The 22,312-nt window shown below is 38.0% G+C and overlaps 2 protein-coding genes across 2 annotated transcripts in view; both read right to left on the bottom strand.

Moving 5' to 3' along the window:
- Positions 1-12,990, bottom strand: part of ddx56 (DEAD (Asp-Glu-Ala-Asp) box helicase 56) — a 21,486-nt gene extending 8,496 nt beyond the window's left edge. The window contains exons 1-10 of the mRNA XM_028462236.1: positions 12,870-12,990; positions 12,632-12,793; positions 7,777-7,931; positions 5,295-5,462; positions 2,459-2,549; positions 2,146-2,387; positions 1,370-1,504; positions 1,172-1,285; positions 517-611; positions 367-440 (exon numbers count right to left, since the gene is read on the bottom strand). Of these exons, the coding sequence (XP_028318037.1) occupies positions 367-440; positions 517-611; positions 1,172-1,285; positions 1,370-1,504; positions 2,146-2,387; positions 2,459-2,549; positions 5,295-5,462; positions 7,777-7,931; positions 12,632-12,793; positions 12,870-12,926 (1,293 nt within the window). The 5' untranslated portion in view covers positions 12,927-12,990. The remainder of the gene's footprint in view (positions 1-366; positions 441-516; positions 612-1,171; positions 1,286-1,369; positions 1,505-2,145; positions 2,388-2,458; positions 2,550-5,294; positions 5,463-7,776; positions 7,932-12,631; positions 12,794-12,869) is intronic.
- A 1,353-nt stretch (positions 12,991-14,343) lies between these two features.
- On the bottom strand, positions 14,344-17,996 carry ankrd34ba (ankyrin repeat domain 34Ba). The gene is made up of 2 exons (XM_028463127.1): positions 17,827-17,996; positions 14,344-17,120 (listed from the first exon to the last, which is right to left on the bottom strand). Exon 2 carries the CDS (start codon positions 17,074-17,076, stop codon positions 15,697-15,699), a length of 1,380 nt encoding a protein of 459 aa, XP_028318928.1. The 5' UTR covers positions 17,077-17,120; positions 17,827-17,996; the 3' UTR covers positions 14,344-15,696.
- Positions 17,997-22,312: the final 4,316 nt, after the last annotated feature.

The following is a 22,312-nucleotide window of genomic DNA, read 5'->3' on the forward strand; positions in this document are numbered from 1 at the left end:
ACACACAACCTATAGCAAATAGGGGTGTGTTGAAAAAAAACAATCTATTTTCCGATTCTGTATCGGTTCTCATTAATTCCTAAAGATCGATTCGTAAGTCCAAAGTTTGATTTTCTGGTTAACTTTTAATACAGTGGGTGGCGGTAGTGCACTAAATCGTAGTTTGCCAACTGCAGATAAAACCTCAAAAGGAAGGAGAAGAAGCTTTCAGTGGTAAAGTTAGCCCATGCGTTAGCCAAGCTGAGGAGTAGAACCTCATTTCGCACGTACTACAGACCACAGAAGTTGGAACAGACCATCGTTGTGCCAGCCTCGCTAAAATGTTGACGACCTGCTACCAGATGAAGTGTGTGTGTGTGTGCTCACCCTGCAGCGATACCTGAAGCCTTCGATCTGCTCCATCTTGAACTGATACGGTTTGAGGACACACTCTGCGTTGTCTGTGTGAACACAAACACACACACACACAGTTAAGCACCGTGCTTTCACCTGCTTAGCACACGCACGCGCACACACCTCCAGTCAGAGCCTCCTGCACCTCGGTCAGCAGCGACATCTCAGTGTGGGAGACCAAGGACAGGGCGGTGCCCGGGTTGTCAGCCCTAGCTGTCCTGAAGGAGGAAAGAAGAACAGCAGTTTCAGAAAAGAAGCAGCAGTAGCAGCAGCAGCAGCATGGTGCAAGTATTATTTACTGTTACCTGTTGGTGTATTGGTTCAACTGGTGATCATTCTAACTGGTGACGCATCATTCAGTGATTTTTATCTTAACATTGCTGTGATGTTTGTTACTTCTTGTCTATTTGCTTTGAGTGTGACGTTTCTCTGTTTTGGCATCTTTTAGTTTTTGCTCTTTTTTTTTAGTTGTGGTAGTTTTTTGTTTGGCGATTTGTGTTTGTTTAGCAACATTTAGTTTGTTATTAATTCTTTTAACCACTTTTCTCATTTTGTTTGTACCTGCAGGTTTTTTTTTATTTTTATTTTTTTAAACCATTTGTTTTGCCAATGTTTTTGTTTGTTTTGCTTTTTAACTGATTGTCTTGTAGTTTTGTTTGTGGTAGAATTTATTTACCAATATATTTTGCAGGTTGTTTTGTTTACAGATTGTAAGGGATGTACTTTCATATTTTATGTAAACATTTGTCTAATTTTTGGAGGAAAATGATCCGTTTACCGTCCGACTCGATGGATGTACGACTCCACGCTGGTGGGAAAATCAAAGTTGATGACGTTGCAGACGTTTTGGAAGTCGACCCCTCTGGAGACGCCGTACTCTTTGTCCTTGGACCTTTAGCAGGTACGACATCAAAGCAAAGTCAGCAACGTTTACTTCTTTAACCATTATCCCTTCGCTCTGTGAAAAAACACTCACTTCCCGCCTTTGTCTTTCTTCTTCTTCTTCTCTCTGCTCGTCGCCGCAGGCTGCGAGGCGTCGGTCAGGCTCTGCTCGTCTGTGGCGATGATGTAGTCGTAGAAACCCTGATTGAACTGTGTGATGATGTGACACCTGCAGCAAAGAACGAGGTTTGATTCACGCATTAAATCCACTCAGACGTTAAACAGACTCTTTAACCTTTGACAGCATGGATGGAAATATGCTCTGAACACTTCTAGTCAGGGCGTCTGATTCAAGTAAACAACCAAAGGAACAAACATTCACAAATACAGGACACCTTTACGTCCCTGCATTAATGCAGATTGGATGGTTGTACAGCACAAAAATATGGTGTGAAAAAAAAAAATCGATTTCACAATATATCAAAATTTTTTGGTTGCCAATTTTAAACCAAAACAAGTTTTTAAAAAATCAATTTTTTTATATTTAATCAATATTAAAGTGATTACAATGCTTTTAATGTGTTGCAATGGTTACTTGATACACTTGATTTTATGATAACAGTGCGTAATGCCTGCAATATTCATGTATGCACAAACATTTTATTTTCATATAATCTGTTCAGTTCAGTGTTTAAACTGATACAATAGGATAAATTATTTTTTCTTATTTTTGTGCATTATCAGTAACTCAGGGTGCTTTATCTTTAATATATATATATTTGTAAAATGGTATTGAAACCGATACATTGCTCTTTTTATGACCCTGTGCTATGAAGTATTACCGCCCAAGGCAAGAGTACAGCGCCTCACCTGGAGTGCACAGGCAGCTCTGAGTTGAGCACACAGGAGGGAATGGCGAACTGCTCCAGGAACAGTTTGAGTCGGTAACATCGATCCACGGCTCCTACGAACAGCAGCGTCTTCCCTCGTACCAGGCCGAGCTTCAGCAGCGTGTAGACCAGCAGGAACTTCTCCTCCTCCTCACACTGGATGCTGAACTGTTGCAGCTGAGTGCTGTCAGGCAGCTGGGAGCCCTGCAGCTTCAGGATCACCTATGAGGGGGGGGATCATCAGTTGCAGTCGTATGGACACAGGCAGCACAGGCTGAGGGAATGGAATGTACCGGATTGTGCAGCAGCAGCTCCTTTAAGGCCTGAACGTCCTCGCTCAGAGTGGCCGACATGAGAAACGACTGGTAGATCTTTGGCAAATGGCTGGGAAAAAACCAAACAAAACCATACGTGAGGATATGAAAGGAGAAAAAGATTATGGGGGCAATTTTGGCTTCCAAAGTCTAAAAATTAGGGCATTTTTAAAAGGATTGCGGACCATGGAAAATGTATTTAGCTACAGCTTGGATACTTTTATAGATTGAAATGCACAGAAACCTCTGCAAATGCAAATACATTAAACACACATCCTCTCTTTAGTACAGTAGCTGTTACAGTAAGAAGAAGAAACTAAGGAAACTATTGGTTTATTTAACTCTTAAAAACCTGTAAATATTACACAAAACAAATCCTTAAAAACAGCAATGCAAACAGAAGTATAAGAAAAAGTTGAATGGAAATTATCACAATAATTTCTGGTGTTTATCACGATAACAATAAAAATCACGATAAATAAAAACAATAAATAAATAAAACAATTAGCAACTTAAAGTATAAACAGATCCCTTACAAACATGAATGAAATTAAACGCATCAACACTAAACACATTTAAAAAAGGCTACAATAGCTTCTGACTCAAAAAGCTCATGGGCTGATATTTTATGGAATATATTAGTGCATGTGGATCACTCTATTAGTGCAATTCATTTATTTCCTCACTTAAAATTAAATTATTTTCTAACAAAAAAGGCACATGAAAAGCAAAAATAACTCAAACAGTGATTTTACTGCTGCTGAATCTTGTCCATGATGTATCACAGCATGACAGCTTCACCGCCGTGTGTGTGTGTGTGTGTGTGTGAGGGGCGGGGGCAGGAGCTTCCGCGATGTGCTTCGCCCCCGCCCCGAACAGCGCTCTGCTCCAGAAAAAAATAAGTTGTTGACAAAAAAACTTGGGGTAATTTTTAGGGGCATTCTTGGCCAAATTGTGGGACAAATGGCCCGTTGCCCTCGCTAATTTCCGACATGGGAATTTGTGTGAGAGTGAAAATTTTATCTAGTCGCATCCGTGCGAGTTCGTATAGGGTGATGTTATTTTATACGGAGCGGCTGAGTGCTTCGTCACGTCCCACAGAGTGCACTTCTCTTTCTCTCTCTCCGCGTTGCGGGATTACCGTAAAACCGTCTATAAACAGGCACTGCAAATTGGCTGGCGGCTAGGTTGACTGAGGATTTCGGAGTGGAGGCTGGCTTGACCTCAGTGCTGCGGGTGAGGAGACGGTGCACGCTCACGCAACTTTGCTGCGGGTAATGCAACGGTGAATGTGCCGAGTATAAACAACGATGTGCTCCTTTGGAGTGTGCGCGGTCCGCTATGAATGGAGCCAGGCATAACGAGTTCTTCACTGAGTGTACGCTCACATTGAGAGCAGCAGTAAAAAGGAAGGAAAAATGTGCCGAGCTCAGCGATAGTGCGTACACGCTCATCAGAACCAGCAAGGAGGGACCAGAACTGATGAACTATGATGCCACTGTCCCCACCCCCACTCGAAAAAAGGTGCCACCATTGGAAAAGTTAGTGTAGAGCCCTGATAACATAACACACATTCTTTATATATATATATATATATATATATAAATAATAATAAAAATCAATCATACATAGCATTTACACCTAAAATAGCTGGGTCACTGTTAGTGTTACTGTATGAAATTAATTTTATTCCTTTAATTCTTTTCTTTAAAAAACAGCACATGAAAAGTAAAAACTACTCCAACAGTGTTTCTACTGTTTAACATAAACCACTGCTGCTGAATCTCTGTTTCCTATAATTGAACCAGATCAGGCTGTTGATGTAATCAGTAATTACTGAAAGCAGTAGTAATGGTATATTTAGGTGTTATAATCGCAATAGTTACATTATTGTCTAATGGGGCCAGCTTTGTCTTGTGAACACGTAAACTATAATTAAACAATATTGCTTTTTACAAGTCGGGACGGAGGAACATAGTGACGTTAGTTTTATGCTAACATTTATGTCAACATATGACACGCTAACTTTTATCCTTTCATACAAGTGTTCAATCTTACCATAAGCAAGGTGATGCTTTGTGGTTTGATGATGGTAAACCGTGTACTTTACTTGGTCGCTTCCTTTTATGAAGTTGTTAGCATTAGCTCTTAGTAGGCCTGCAAGGTTAATCGATATCGAATCGCAATCGAGGTTTCAATGCTGAGGTTTTTTTCTTCTGTCTCTGGTGTTTGAGTGATGTTCACCAATCAGAATGGTGGAGCCTTGTAATTTCAGGTTCAGCTGGAACAGATAAAAGGTCTGAGATTCCATCAAGTGTTGAGACAAACGCTCTGTGATTCCTCCAGAAGAGGGCGCTGTCCACATTAAACCAAATATTTTTTAAAGTAGATGAATGTGTTTTGTTCTAATGTGGGACAATTAGAGCAAGAAAATGTATGCATTTAAATGTATCAAATGAAAAAATCGCAATGTTGGTCAGAAAAATCCCTCGCTCCCAGCCCTCCAGTTTTGAGTTAAATTATAATTGACAATTTTTATAAAATTTTCATGGCAATTACAATTATAAAGTCAATTAACTAAACTCAATTACAATTTAATCAAGATTATGATAGCAACACATTTTTTTAAATTACAATTATGCCATAAGTGTAATTAAGTATCAATTACGCAATTACAATTCTGCTGGACGTGTTTGTGGGAACTTTGGGGGGTCTTGGCTAAATTGATGACCCGTGAGCGGCCCTCGCTAATTTCCGACACCGCACGTGACGTCCCATAATGCAGATGAACAGTGGAATGACCAGTTTAGCTTACCACAGGAAGCTCTTTAGGTCGGCCTCGAAGCCGAAGGAGAAGAGCAGGTCGGCCTCGTCCACCACCAGCATCTCTAAAGACTGCAGCGCCAGGTTTTTGGCGTTAACGTGAGCCAGAACTCTGGACGGCGTTCCAACAACAACGTCTGGTTTCTCCATCAGGATCGGCCTGTCAGGAGAGACCAGGAAGTGAAACAACAACCAGTTGGACTCGTGCAATAACACTAAAACCAGTTTGGTTCATTGATGATGTTACGGGGAGTATGGCTGAACGATTGATTTTTTGCGATATCGCAATATGATAAAATTAGATTTACTAACCGCAAAGGCTGCCATTTTGAAAAAATAACGTTCTGGCCATGCGACTTGCTTTGTGCTGCTGTTATTGAGTGAATATAATATTTTTATTAGTGTTCAAAAAGTTTTGTTTCTTTCTTAATGTTTAATAAGAAAATACACTTGTTTATTTTGTGTTTATTTGATTTACCTAAAAAAATTTGTTTCCTTATCTTCCTGCATTTAAAGCTGATATCCGAAGTTTCTGAGAAATCCATGTTTATTAGGGATGTCCACATACAACTTTTTCACTTCCGATACGATACCAATATTGCAGCCTTGCTCATTGGCCGATAGATACGATACCAGCACGAATCATACATACTTTTATTACTTATTTTGTAGTGTGGGATGTTAGAAAAGGCTTGATCAAGTGATGTTACTCAAACATAGAACAATAGTCAACAAGTTCACTTCAGTTATTTTTCACTGTCATTATATGGTGGGAACAACTGAGGGCAGGAACAAAAAAAACCAAAAACTTATCGGCGCGCTTATATTGGAGATTTTAGATGTAGTCCGATAAAATCTGATATTCGTTTTCTGGCTGATATCGGACCGATAATATCAATATCAGCTCGGGACACCCCTAATGTTTGTGTATCATTCTTTTGAAATGCAAAAAAACACCTAACTAGTCTTTTACTATGGTCTACTGCCGGTGGTCATTCATATACATTAATGTATATAAGTAGGGATGTCACGATACAACATTTTTAATTTCCGATATGATACCAATATTGCAGCCTTGCGTATCAGCTGAAACGTATTGATCCAATAGCAGCATGAATCATACATATTTTTATTACTTTAATAAAAAAATTATAGTTACTTATTTTGTAGTGTGGAATGTTAGAAAAGGCTTGAAAAAGTGATGTTAATCAAACAGAGAACAATAGTCAACAACAGTAGGTATGATCATTAACTAATTGGTTACATACATTTTAACCTTCAACATAATATCTACAGTATTCTACGAATCAATAACATAAATAAATGAAATGGGGAAAAGAAAAAATAAATATTAAAAAAATAAACAGAAATTCGAAAAATTTGAATCCAATATTCATTTTCAGGCAGATATCGGACCGATATCGGCTCAAGACACCCTTATATATAAGTCCCGTCTTCATCCTATAGACCCCTATACAGATGCAAGAAAGCGGCGACTTTACCCAGCCAATAAGCTTTGACTTCTTGGAGCAGGCCACTGTCAATCAAAGAAAATGCACCGTCACAACAGTAAACAGGTATCACTGAGCAGCAGAGCATCATGGAGGAACGCTCAGAAACTCCAGTTTCCCATCCAACGTTTACCAACGTATAAAACTTCTACTAAAAAACAAAAGAAAAGTCCAGGTACAAAGACTGTGGATAAACATCTTTGTGACCACAACAGAATTTATCTTGGAGCTGCTTTTCAAAGGTGGAGGGAGTTGTTGCTTTTAAAAAGATTCCGAACTGACCAGGATTTGGTGACATTTCCCATGGACAGGTAATAAACGTGTTTTAATCAAAAGTTATGGCACTCCAACAGAAAAACGTGTAGTTTTTGTAGTTATGCGACTTTGTTATGTTTTGCTAATGCGCGTGCACAAACGTAGAGGAGTAGCTTCTGGTAGATTGGCAGAGGAAGGGGAGGAAGTAGAGCTGTTGAGGGCGGGACATCGAGACGTTGTCTCAGAAACTCTGGATAGCAGCTTTAAATAATTAATTCTGCTTGGCAAAATATTGTTTCGTTGTTGTGGTGAATGCTTACCAGACTGCATGTCAAAGTATTTAAGTTTATAAATGTAATTGAAGTAGATAAATAAACTGTCTTTAATATTTAATTCATGCCTCATTTTCCTTTATCTTAACATAAGCCTAGCCTATAAGAAAGAACAGTTTATGTATAACACACCTAATATTGTTTATTAGAACACAACATTTATTTATTGATTATATTTGTTGAAAAACACATGAGAAGTGGACCTTGAAAAAATTATCGCAAATTAAATAGCAATCGCAATATTGAGGGGAAAAGAAAAGAAAAAAAATCGCTATTAGATTATTGTTTTTTTTAAATCGTTCAGCCATAACTGGGAGGGGCAGGTGGTCATAATGTTGTGGCTGTGTGCTAATGTGTGCTAACGTTAGCGACTGACCTCTGGGCCGACAGATCAGCTTTCCCAGAGACGTCGGCCACTCTCACATCTCTGCTGCAGAACGCCGTCAGCTGCCTCATCATGGCCTGGACCTGCTGACCCAGTTCTTTGGTCGGGACCAGAACCAGAGCTCGGACCGCCTGCTCACCGACACTCTGAGGACAAACACACCAGCCACTTCATTAGGCACGCCTGCTGTTCAAGCCCCCACACCACGTCATAGTTTTATTCCTTTACACTTTTAATGATAGTGATTTAACAATTTCTCTGTAATATTTTTCCCACTGTTTTTTTTAAATTTTATTTACAATTTATAATAAACAACTTGCAAATGTAACAAAGCAAAAACATATATAATAAAATAATGATGTAACAAAGGGTAAATATTTTCCTGGAAGCATTTTCCTTCTTAGTCATTCTCAAGTGATCCAGTTAATTGTTGCTTAGTTTGTAAACAGCTCTTTTTATCGACAATAATCGTTTATGTGGATATTGCTTTTTTGGGATAAATTATCAGTTATAAAGGTGGTTAATATACTTATTTCTTCCCCATATCGCTGTCTCTCAGCACCGCCTGTCACCGTTTGTCTAGGCTTTTGCCCTAAAACAAGCCACCTTGCAAAATTCACTCACACGTGCTGTCTCTTATCAGACGGAAAGCCAAAAGAGATTCACATGTGGGATTGAAAAAGGCCGAAAATTTCTAGTAAATTTCCATATGAGCTGAAGCTCACAAATTTATTCAAAAATCTTAACTTTTTACAGGAGTTATACATTGGAATTAACCAGATATTGAGATTATTTTTAAATAACTATCATATCCACACATAAATATGAGTATGCATGCAAAATTAATAAATAATATTCAAGTAGGGTGGCAAAATTCCGGTAATTACAGTTGGAAACTTTCCATGGGAACGAATGGGAAAGTTCCAAAATTGTAGGTTGGCCCTTAGCAGGGATGTTAAATATAGTTGGGAAAAACATTTTAGCATCATCTATGCCAGCATCAGTTATAAAAGTACTCCAATTTCAGGTAATAATGAATAATTCCCATGATTTTTTGTTGTTTTTTTTTTACATATATTCCCAGAATTCCCAAGCTTAAGCTCCTGGAGAAATTTACTGCATTTTTAAAATACATTTTTAATCAGTATTTTTTATTATAGTTATAAATTAAACTTTTCAGGGACCCCATTTGAAATCCACGCGACCCCATGGTGGAAAAACACTGCATTACATTCTGTTTTTAAGTGTGCAGGAGTAGGGGGTACATGGCCTCAGGTTAAATGTCTGAAGGGGTACGGACTGTGAAAAGTTTGGGAAACACTGACTTAAACAACTAATGGATTGATTTAATAATTAAATTATGAAAACACAACTAGATCTGTGGGCAGCTGGTATCACAATTCAGTCTTTGCCATAACGTGTAAAAAATAAATAAATAATAAATAAAATGAAGGCAAGTATAACTTGTTCAATAATGTCTTGTACGCAGGCTGATCAACCGTAACACGATAACCAAACTAATTTCAATTCACTAATATTTCTGTTAGTATAATATTCCCATTGCAATATCACACTGGGCCATTTTTAGATTGTTATACTTATTATAGTGTAGTGACTGCAGTCGCGTTCGGTGTGAATGCACCCTTACACTTACTAATGGCTAGCTGTAGACAGTGATCAATGCATATAAAAGTGGAATGATATAAAAGCCGTTTTATTTTTTCCAAATTCCGTTTTATCCACTTTAATTTTTTTAATTCCGTTTTTTAGAAATATTTGTCATTTTTTAAAGAAAATATTAGTTTGTAACTCCTGTGAGGAAACAAAATAAATACTAATAAATAAATAAAAAATTATATATTAATATATAATATATTAAAAAAAGAAATGTATGTCAAAAATAAAGCAAGATACAAATAAAAGGTAGATATAAGTTGTAGTGACATGGATTATTCTGACTGCTCCTTTTTAATTATTTATATGTCATATAAAGATGAAAGAGAACAACATTAATGTCACCTGATTACCCTCAGGGATCAATGGTTTACTGAATCTAATCAGGTTTATTGATTAAGTTTTGATCAACTTAGTTTAAATTAACCTAATTTAAATGATCCTATCTTCTGTAGCTCTGATGAGATGTTAGAATGTAACATTCTAATAATGTTGCTTCAACTGACTTTTATTTTGTAAACCGGAGCCATGTGTATTTGTGTATCTTTCTGTTGTCTTTTTGTGCATAAATGTTTGCTGTTTTTTATTTTAATTTTTTTGTAATGTATGTTTTTTTGGAGTGTATTTTTGTATAATTATTGTTTTTGTTGCTATTGTAGTGTGATTCAGGAGTAATTGTGTATTTTTTGTATAAATATTTAGTTTTGTGTATTTTGAGCTATTTTCATATTTTTGTTGTATTTTTCTGTAAATATATGGTTTTTTGAAGTTGAGTACAGTGCCCGTCGGAAGTATGTATTCATATAGTGGGAGCTTAAGAAGAGTTGTCACTTATGGGCATAACAACAACATACTCTGTAGCATAATAAAGGGGTATATTTGCAGGTGCAAAGTAAAATAGCGTGTGCAATTTCCCTGGTTTAATTTTATGAGACATGCGCATGATAAAATTTTTTTTTTAAACTCATTTTTATATTTTTTTTCGTTTGATGTTTTTTTCTGTAACGTACAGTGCCCGTCGGAAGTATGCATTCATGTGGGATTATAAGTATTTAGTTTAGTGTATTTTGAGTCATTTTCATGTTTTTGTTGTCGTTTGGTGTATTTTTCTGTGTTGTCTTTTGTGTAATTTTTGTATAAATATTTAGTTTTGTGTATTTTGAGCTATTTTCATATTTTTGTTGTATTTTTCTGTAAATATATGGTTTTTTGAAGTTGAGTACAGTGCCCGTCGGAAGTATGTATTCATATAGTGGGAGCTTAAGAAGAGTTGTCACTTATGGGCATAGCAACAACATACTCTGTAGCATAATAAAGGGGTATATTTGCAGGTGCAAAGTAAAATAGCGTGTGCAATTTCCCTGGTTTAATTTTATGAGACATGCGCATGATAAATTTTTTTTTTTAAACTCATTTTTATATTTTTTTTCGTTTGATGTTTTTTTCTGTAACGTACAGTGCCCGTCGGAAGTATGCATTCATGTGGGATTATAAGTATTTAGTTTAGTGTATTTTGAGTCATTTTCATGTTTTTGTTGTCGTTTGGTGTATTTTTCTGTGTTGTCTTTTGTGTAATTTTTGTATAAATATTTAGTTTTGTGTATTTTGAGTCACTTTCATATTTTTTGTTGTCGCTTAGTGTGTGTGTGTGCCTGCCTAACTTTCACTAAACTTATCTATTTTCAGTAGTTAGGTGTCGTGGCAGGTGTGTCGTGAGTGAAGCTGCAGTAATCATCAGGCGGGCTTCACTATGTAGCACTATTTACTGATCTGACTCAACACTACAGTCACTACCACCCAATGGACGGGTGTCGTGACACAGACTGTAACCAGATTAAATGGTGGTCCGTTACACACGTCGAGACTCTGAGACTCTCTACCTTGGAAACAAATCTCCTCCGTTGGTTCCCTCTCACACATGCGCTCTGCTGAGAATTGTGCAGCTTTCAACACAGCAGCCATTGCCGTCAATAACTTCCGGGTGAGGTCTGTCCGGTCTAAATGGCAAACGGTCAAACTAACATGAAAATAAACGTTTCGAAATGTCATCACCAAATAAAGAACAGTAAAAAGTATTTTTCCTCAAAAGAGAAAAGAGAAGTCCACGGGAGCTCGTGCACGTACCGGAAGTGAGCTGTGCAGTGAAATAGATATAGATGGAGCGCTAGCGCCCCCTCACACCCTGAGATCAAAAGTTGAATAGGTTTCATTTCGGGGCCTTCCAGAAGTTAAATAAAATTAAAATAAACATTTTGAAATGACCAAATTACTCCAAAATAACAGATATACACACTTGGGGTATTTGGAACCCGTTGACCAAGTTTCAGGTCGAACTTGCACCGCGTCGGGGAGATATTTGCTCCACACGCGCGCACGCACACACACACACAGACCTCCCTTGCTTTTATAGGTAGATAGGTTAGAAACAATAGAAGAGAAATAGCACTTTTCTATCGTTCCAGAGATACGTATCGTCATATCGCCCAGGTGCATTTGTTCCATTTTGATGCTTAATTATCCTTTAAGCAGAAAAAAACACGACAACATCAAAATACCATATCACATCATTTAAAATACCAATATATTATTTTTGGGACACATACACACAAATAACAGATGTGTGTATCTTTTTTATGTCGATGTCATTGTTAGTAGTCTTTTGTCAACTGTGCTTTTAAATAAAGTTTAAAAGAAGAGTTAATGGGTAAAAACTTGACCAAAGTTCTGGCAAAACATTGGATGCATTCTTTGTTTACGTCTAGGTTAAACGTTACCAGCTGGGCTAAATACACTAAACATGTGTACTATATGCTGCAATTTCGCAACCTCCAACTTGAAAAAGTGACTTGGAACACTATCTGATATCGGAGCTCCCACTTAGCGAAGTCGTAAATAAAAAAAAAATACTTCTTGGAGAGTGAGTTGTCTGACGTCACACAACAATGGTGGCACACATGGAAAGTCACAGCAGTAAGGTAAAAAAAAAGCCACATTAGTGGTAAAAAGTTGATAAAAGTTCCGAGTTGCCTGGAACGCAGCATTACTGGGACGTGGTCCATATTGATCACGTGAGATAGATTATTTAACATCTACCAGGATAACCTGTTTTGTGTCAGGATGCACTTGGTACAGTGGTTTACGTCTTACAGCTGGTCCTAATGTTGTGGCTCACCTGTTTGGAGGTGAGGATCCGTTGAATCACCGGTATGGCGTAGGCTGCGGTCTTCCCTGATCCGGTTCTGGCTCGACCCAGCAGGTCCTTCCCATCCAGAGCCAGAGGGATGGCCTTCTCCTGGATGAGGGTCGGCTGAAGCCAACCCAGCTCCGACACCGCCTGCTCCGGAACACACAGGCGGGGGTTAGAGCGTCTGTCTGCGGGGAAAACCTGGACCGAACACCGGAGTTCTTACCTTCAGCAGGCGGTCATCCAAGCCCATCTCATGGAACTGCAGTCTGTCGTCCGCCATGTCTGATTCCCTACACACGTGCCGTCCCCGCGCCGGGAGATGACGTCATCAAACGAAATGTATTTAAAAAAACAAACAAAAAAAAACTTTATTGACAATACATTTTCACCAGAAAACACGCATACTTTAAAAAGTAGGTTTTTTTTAAACTTGGGTTTTGGTTTAAGTTTAAGTTAATTACAGTTTTTCTTCATAATTTATATATTTGTTTACGAAAATAGAGCTTTATTTGAATACTTTAAACACCTCCAATACTGTCTGGTAAACCAATTATATTTCCTCAAATTACTATTACAATTTAATATCAAAATGAAAATGATTCAATCGCTTAGTTATTCGGTTATAAGACCATCACATTTTATTTGTATTTTCAAATATGCATTTACCTATTTTGGCTATGTGTATATAATTTGTTAGAAATCCTGGACTTTTTCTTTGTGTTTTTTTCTTTTGTAACATTTGTCAGGTTTTATTGGTGGGAAAAATGTTCAATAATTTTAGGTTTGACTCAATATATACTGGAATAAAGTCTTTTACAGGCTTCCCTGTGTGCTGGATGCTACTTTGAACCCAAATCCAATGGTCGCCAATTTGTTTTTGATGTTCTGCTAAAGGCATGCATGGATCTCTAGTAAGATGGCTGATAGTGGCATCCAAATGCTGCATTCACTAGCGTTTCTCTTTTTCCTGGAAAGTACACATCATAAACTCTCCACCACTAAAACGTGAGATTTTCACGAGCTGGATGTAACAACATTTCTTTCATATAAAAAGGCAGAATGTATTTTTTGAATGAAAAATGTAAAGGTATTTTATTCCAAATTGAAATGGTTTTTCACCATGGACTTTTTATGGGAGCAGAAATATGACGACTAATCTCGTCATCACGATAAAAGATGCCATGCAAACGCTGATTGGTTAAAATCTGTGTAGGCAATGCCCTCATATAAAGGGATATTATGTGTGTTTGAGGCAAAAGGTTGATATAAAATACTCCAAAGACATTTCTGACAAAAAATATTAGTAGCAAAGTTTTATTATTCAGCTTTAGATATAGATTATCTAAAGTGCGATCATGTGATGGATTGATATAGTTTTAAATACATCCATGACTTTCACTCTCAAAAAAGAAACAGTTTGATGTTTATTTCGAGTTTTTACTTTCCTCTTTTCTCAAAACATAACACCCTCTATTCACTTCAGCAATACAAATTTAGTGACACATTTTAACCAAAATGCAGAGGCACAACTGATATTTGTGACCTAAAATGAGGAAAACATTATTATTTTAAAATAATGAGTGATAATCTTACAGTTAACAATGACCAAAGTGCTGAAAAAGCTGTGCATGTGTGAGGAAAGGTGAATTGATCTTGTTTTAGGCAAAGGGAATGTCCAAAAATAGTTCTTTGTTTGGATGATTTTCACAAACGCTTTTGAAAAATAAACAAATCATCTCCATTTGGCTCCCGATGGTTATCGTGCAGCTCTCCATTCTTTGGCGTAATCATTTCACAGGACAGCACGGTTCAAAACAGTGTTTCTCAACCACCCCAAAAGAGATTGGTTGCAAGCATTGCTTCTGTCAAAAGTACCCATGTGCTTTTATTTTGAAGGGAATTTATTAATGCAGTAGAGCACTGTTTCCAAACATTTTAGTCCGCGTTTGCATTTGTGGTTATATGTGTTTCGAGCAACAGAAACTGAGATTTTCTCCATTGTTTTTTTATTCCTGACATTTTAGCATTTCAATCCAGTGATTCTCAACTAGTCCGGTTTCAAGACCCACCCACCCCTTAAAACCAGTGATATAAAACGTTCTAATTTTTTAATCTAATCAGTGGGAAAATAGTACCATTTAAACCATAGCAGCTTCGTTTTCTACTGTATTTTGAATTAAAGTTGAACAAAAATGGCATGACATTTGGAAAAATAAAAGATATATATCGTAGGGGTATTTTGTTGGTTTGATTGATTACAAGACACAAGATTTTTCAGTTTTTATACGCTAAATATAATTCGTTTTTCAATTTGAAATGTACTTAAAGATCCTGTGCTTTTATTTTGAAGTAGTTAACAACTGCTGTTGTTCGATTTTACAACTGCTGACACATTAAATATTATATTTATATTGGATATATCTACCTAATATTGTTTCATTTTTAGGTTTTTTATTCAGTTTTCTTATCATCTATTGTGTTATATTATGACATGTAGACCTACTTTTTTCCATTCATATACATTTGTATATTTATTTTTTTTGAGTTTCTGGGGAAAATGATTTTTGAAATAATTGTTTTTCTGAAACATATATTTTAAAAAAACAAAAACATTCAACAGCTACAAAGAGTGATATTATAATGTGTGCTTTATATCTGTTCTGTTCTCTTCCCTCTGTCCACTAACCCCAACCAGTCAAAGCAGATGGCTGCCACCTCTGAGCCTGGTTCTGATGGAGATTTGTTTCTGTTAATAAGGAGTTTTTCTTCCCACTGTCGCTTGTTCATGTGGATTTGTTGGGTTTTTTCTTTTTTATATACAAATTTTATATTTTGATAGCGCTTTGAGATGACTTTTGTTGTAATTAGCGCTATATAAATAAAGTTGAATTCAATCTTACTGCACCATATTTTATGAAGCAGTCAACACTTTTCCTTGATTTGAGTCACAGCTTGTTTTTAAAGGGGTAATGCTGAGTCCCAAAGTCAGACTAGATGAAGACTGCTGGTTTGAGCACAGTGATTAGCTTTTATTCCCTCCGTATTGGCTGTCAGGTTGTGGTTTTTAGTCGTTCGGACTGCATGGAGTGTCTCCTCAGCAGCGTCCTCCTGGTGGCCTCTTTGGGTTGTCCAGGAGGTGCAGAGGGGAGGAAATTCTTCGGGACAAACTCTTTTCCCATCCCGTTGCTTGGCACGGAGGTGAAGGTCAGGGGTGGCAGAGATCTTGGCCTTGACTGGGAGTTTGAGTCGCACAAGAAGGCGCCGGATCCCCTGTGTTCAAATCCCAAGGTCCCAGAACGTCTCAACGGGCTGAGTTTCCTTGCGTTTGTCGGCTCTTTGCCTCGGTGAACGTTCGCGGCCAGCAGAGGGTCGGAGCCGTAGATGTCAGAACCCAGTTTGCGGCGCTGGATGATGCTGTGAAGACTCGATGAGACCTCGTGAAGGAGTGGAGGTGTGGAGGAATGCAGGTTTGGGTGGGAGGCAGAGTGGGACGAGATCAGTCCTGGTAAGGAAAGCTTCTGTTTGGCACTAACTTCGTCTTTTGTCGCGCTCTCCTCTGACCATTGCTCCTCCTCCAGCTCAAGAGGACGATGAAAGGAGAAGTTCTCCTTCTGATTCAGGTCTTTGGTTTTGTCTGAGTAAAACAGAGAAGGTGGGATCTTCAACCATGGCTCAGAGTTCAGCCTCAGCAGCGGCTGCTGAAGTCCATTCAGCTTTGACACTTTGTGGCCAAGCCCTCGAAGCCTAGACGGAGAGGAATGATGGGAGCTGATGCCACTGGTTTGTTCTTCTTCTTTGAAGGAAAACATTGGTTTTGGAGGGCACATTGACGAAGACGAAGTGCTGAGCTGGACGTCGGATGGAGAAGCTGGACTTTGGGGCGTGGACATGTTGTTCTGAACCAAAGGACTGAAGCTTGGCACAGTGAGGAACTGCTCGGCCTTTAGTTTCCCACATGGGAACTGCTCGGTTGAGATGATAATGACTTCCTTTCCGTTGGCTTTGCACGTGTCGAGCAGCAGCTTCAGCACCGACAGATCACCGGCTGTGACGGCGTAGACCAGCGCAGAGGTGCTGGTCCGATCCTGCAGGCTGATATCGGCCCCATTGGCCAGGAGCAAGGACACCACTTCGGCCCCCGCCCGCTCCCGGCAGGCGTGCATGACCGCCGAGCGCCCGTCCTTGTCCTGGATGTTGGGGTCGGCTCCTTTGTCCAGGAGGAACTGGACCAGCTTGACCCGACTGGCACTCTGGGCGTCAACGTGCTGCGTTTGACAGGCCACAATGAGCGGCGTCCGACCGTGGCCGTCGCTCTCGTTTATGTAAGCCCCGCCTTCCAGTAGCAGCCGCGTGAGGCGCAAGCGACGCAGGAAAACCGCTTTGAGCAACGGAGTCCCCAAGTCGATGGGATTTTTCCCATCAGCATCCATCCTCCAAATCCCAGGGGATCAATTTATTGAAGTAGAACGGAAATCTGTCAGTAAATAAAGACAAAAACATGCTTTTAATTAATACAATACCAAGATTTTCAGGGGATTTTTGTAGATACGCTGAGGTGTTCAAATCATGACTCAGCAACAATACTCAAACTATGACTAAGCAACGATATTCACATAAGCTATTATATAAACCATGACTCTGCAACAACACTTAAACCATGATTTAAAAACAATACTCAAACCATGACCTGGCAACAATATTTAGGTGGGCCTTGTGAGTCGAAACACAACTCAGCAACAATAATCAGGTAGGCTTTGGTATTGAAACGTTGACTCAGCAACTATACTCACTATACCTCTTCGACAAAACTCAGGTAGGCTGTGGTATTCAAACTGTGACCTAGCAACAATGCTCAAGCCATGACTCAGCAACAAATAACAGGTAGGCTGTTTTAGTGTGCAGAGATGGCAGGATGGAGTCATTGTTTTTTGCATTGTTCACACCAAATGAAATCCATCATATCAATTCATGGATGAAACACGTTCGTCAAACCTCAGATGATGGAGAAGCTTCTAGGTGTGACGTGAAGGAGATCTTTGAACACTAAAATCGTAGCTTACATCAAAATATAACAGGACAGTCCTGATACCTTTCTCCAGCTCTGGACTCAGCCCCTTTAAACGCTGCACTGACAATTGTAAAGAGGTCAGATTAAAGTGATGATCTTTATGTCGACTCACCAGAATGGGCCGCAACCGTTGGCTCCTGCAGATGTGGATGAGCTGCAGCCGTCAAGGTTCCTCCTCACTGCGTTAGTTCCTTGGACAGAGTGTGATGAGAAGAAGGGAGGGCGCTTGTCGTCAGGCAGGTGGAAGAAAGGCTCGATCTATCATCATCATCAGAGCTCTGGAGAAAGAGAAAACAGCAGGACGTGCTGACTTTTTTTCCTCCTCATCAATGACATCTCCATGACAACCATGGAGGAGGCACATGTTGTAATTGTTCAGGAGGAAAAACATGCTTTGTGTGTGAAAATCTCAGTGTTTTTTGCTCTTCAACGATCAAAAAATCAAAGCAGAGATGCTCGTTTTCACCAAATAACAACCATAAGGCGACCTGAAGAAACAGGCTTCCAATAGCTTTATCAATACAGTGCATGTGCTGCAGATTTTCAGAATTATGTTGATCCATCTAGTTAATTTGTGTCAATTTATCTTTTATATGAATCATCAAAAACACTAAAACAGTATATAGACATATTTATATGGAAACCACAGGAACTACAACATAGAAGTGAATAAAACATATAAAGAGATGTGCATTGAGGTATAGTATAAAAGTATGATGATTAAAAAAAACAAAAACATTTAAGACAGAGATGAGCCTTTTACAGAGTGGGGACCACAAAAATATGATTGTCTGATCTGAGGGCAACTTCATCACCATTCATGTCATCATTTTAAAAATGGGACCAATCTGAGCATTAATACAGGAAATAAAGGATTTGAATGTTTTTGTTATTATTTTGTCAACATTTGCTGTCATTTTGGATATTTCTCTGTTGTTTTGTCATTGTTTTGTGTACTTTTCTCTGGTTTTGTGTATTTTTGCTGGTGATTTGTGTATTTCTGTCGCATTTCTATACATTCTCCTGTTATTTTGTGAATTTCTTGTGTGTTTCTAGAGTAATTTTGTGTATTTTTTGTACTTTTGCTAATTGTTCTCCAATTTTAAATGTTCTTTTGGAGTCATTTAGTGTATATTCGAGCTTCTTTTGAGTCATTTTGTGCGTTAACATTTGTTGCATGTGGCCGCCTGTTATTACCCACGCATGATTTGGGTTCAGAATCAGACAATCATTTACAGTATTTATCAGTGCCAAAATGCTTCACCGTGAAAATCAACCTGCTTTAAAACTAGGGATGTCCCGATACAACTTTTCCACTGCCGATACGATACCAATATTCCAGCTTCGAGTACTGGCTGATACCGATATTGAGCCGATGCGATATCAGCACAAATCATACATACTTTTATTACTTATTTTGTTGTGTGGAATGTTCGAAAAGGCTTGATCAAGTGATGTTACTCAAACAGAGAACAATAGTCAACAACAGTAGGTATGAGAAAAACTGACCTATTTATTATTAACCAATTGGTTACATATATTTTAACCTTCAACATAATATCTACAGTATTCTACAATTTATAAAAATAATATAATATATATAAGAGATTTTAGATGCAGTCCAATAAAATCTCATATTCGTTTTCTGGCTGATATCGGACCGATATCCAATATCGATATCGGATCGGGACACTGCTACTTAAAACCAAACATCCATAAGTCTCCATCGGTCACCCCAAAACGAGGACTAAAAGCAATAAAAGCCATCAGATATTCTGAATCTCAGCATAAACCCTTTTAAAAGCTAGTTGTATAAAACCCTGATGATCTCCAAACAAAGTGTTCTTGCTCTCTTGTCCCTCTTTTGTATCTCTGACTCTTACAAAACCACTTGTTACAGTAAATGTGCAGGAGTTCCATCGCTTTGCCGTCGCCATAGAAACACAGAGATTGTGCAATACGCGGCACCACCACAGGGTGTCGTTATTTCACCCAGTTTCTCTTTAATTATAAGAAAACATTCACTTTGATGTATCTGTATATTCTCATATAATATGAGGTGTTTTTCAACACATTTGTGTGATTTAAATATTTAAAGATGTCCCTTCAGAGCCTTTTTTAGCCGCGAAATAATGGTTCCAGAGATCGGGGACCCCCACTATACCTGAAGGTGGTTGAACACAGACATGAACATTGAAGAACAGTCATGTGGAGACAGGGTCATCTATAAGGGGGAATAAAGGGGAGAGCATAATGGGGTCCATCCATAAAGTCAGCAACATGATGGTTCATTATTCTATGAATCTGTGATAACCACATTTATTTATTCATCTGAATGATATCCACTGTTATCTCCGAAGTTTATATAGTCATCCTGAAGTTGTAAATCCTTGTTTTAATCAGGAATAAAATGCGTTAAAATTTTTGGAAAAGGTGGTGAAATACAATTTTTAAAAACAACAGAGATTGGTTAAAGGTTGCATCTTGGAGTGGCCAAATACGGACAGAAAAAGTGTTCAAAGTGTGAATATTAGCTAAAAAGTGGCAGAAAAAAGTAGGAACAATTAGTTTAAACTGGCAAATTACGGGCATGACAAATCGTGAATGTGGTTAAATTGACAAAAATAAGCATAAATTATGATGAAAAGAAGTTAAAAGTTACAATAATGCGTCAACATATGAAACATTAGGTTGGAAAAGTGTTGTAAAGGGTTTTTAGGTGCTAAACAATCTCTTGAAAGTGAAAAAAAATGTGCAGAAAAACAAACAAGCAAAAATATGGCAACAAAAAAGTGATGAAAATAGGTGAAAATATGGCAAATTTGGTATAGGTGCAGGGAAAATGGTGAGAATAAGCAGAAATGGGCTCAAATTGTGAAAAAAATATTCTTAGTTTCTTAAAGGCATCTGATGGCCCCTTCCGAGTGTCTCGCGACCCCAAATGGGGTCCCAATCCTAAGGTTGAGAACACCTGCTTTAGAGCAGGGGTGTCAAAAACATTTTAGTTCAGGGGCCAAATACGGAACAGTTTGCTCTCAAGTTTGCCACAGATTTCATGCTGGGAAACTAGAAATTTTGATATTATTGTGCCCTAGATTGTACTTCTATGTATACATAATGTACATAACGTATATATAGATATTTCTCATGCCTATATCGCAAGTTTGGGAAAGAACTCAAATTCTGAAACTTCTAACAAACAATCCTACAATATTCCCTTAAATTATACAATCAAGGACTTTTTATGTCCTTTGATTGTTATTATGTTTTATGTGAACATTGTAATTGATTCTTCCACTTATTTGTTATGTTAAGAGGTTTTTTAGGGCAACGCGATGTGAGAAAGAGAGACAGCGGGAGGGTAAAGGAGAGGGCAAGGACAGTTACAACACACGCTGCTGCTCAGATTCTCTGATTCTCAGCTTAAAAAGCATGAACGTAATCACTCACCAGCTGCTGCGGGGCACAGCCAGGCCTGCACAGCCTTAGCTTTAGTCATCGGATGAAAATCTCATTCAGTTTGAGTCATCAGAATTCATCCTAGTGGTTGTCTAATATCAAAATGACTAAATCTGTAGATGATACTTGTTTTCAGTCAGGGTAGAATATTAGACCTTCCTGTGACTTTCTACCAGAGGTGAAAATAATAAATTACAAGTACTCACGTGACTGTAACTGAGTTGCTTTTATGGATACTTGTACTTTTTTGAGCATATTTCTAAATCAGTAATTTTACTTGTATATTTTAAAAGAAGTAAAATAACTTATTACATTTTTACACCCAACCATTACTGATTTAATTATTATCTTTTATGATTATTTTTTTGTTTCCATTTCATGGCAAGTTGAACATAATCCAGGTGTTTTAGTCGTGCCATTTCTGATCAACGCCCACCCACTTTCATTGGTTCAGGTTGGGGTTTCTATCAGTGTTGTTACCCACATTGCACTGTTTTGGAGTCTATTAATGTACCACTATTTAGAGCCTGAGAATTGAATTCATTGGTGTTTTTTATTTTAGTTTTTTAAAGAATTGTACATTTTGACAATTGCTTTGAGGTTTCCTTGACTTCTGCGTAATAATAAATACGTTTTTTTGGTCTTCTTTCTGGATAATATGTTACGGTTTCATTTCATTTCAGACATCAATGCCATCAACAGACGCCTCTGAAGAAGACTGGCAGTTGACAATCGAAACATTTCAGGAGATCAAAGTAAATTTCCTGAAAAACAGTTGTCTGAATAAATGAAACTTTAACAAACAAGTTGTAGTTTTAGAGTTTTGTTTTACTGTTGTCATCATAACGTTTTTGGATTTAGTCGACTAAATGCAAAATAAATTTAGTCAATTAAATCTACTTAATTAAAGTATTTAAACAATGAAATAATAAAATACTGATTAGATAAATAACAAAAAAAAATTAAAGCCACGGGTGGAGTTGTAGGTTCCGAAGGTTTTTTTTATTATAGCGTGTAAAATGGCGCCAGTCGATAAAACCCAGTATGAAAGGGAAAACCAGTTAAAAATCACTCTCAGTGAATTTGATGCAAATCCATTGAAAAATAGCTAAGATACAGCATTTAGAATGTGATGGCGA

The sequence above is a fragment of the Gouania willdenowi genome, chromosome 12 (assembly GCF_900634775.1).
Source record: "Gouania willdenowi chromosome 12, fGouWil2.1, whole genome shotgun sequence".
In the NCBI taxonomy this organism is placed as follows: domain Eukaryota; kingdom Metazoa; phylum Chordata; class Actinopteri; order Blenniiformes; family Gobiesocidae; genus Gouania; species Gouania willdenowi.

What these genes read in the sequence shown, in the direction of transcription:
- ankrd34ba (XM_028463127.1), bottom strand. Translation starts at nt 17,076, where the DNA reads ATGGATGCTGATGGGAAAAATCCCATCGACTTGGGGACTCCGTTGCTC.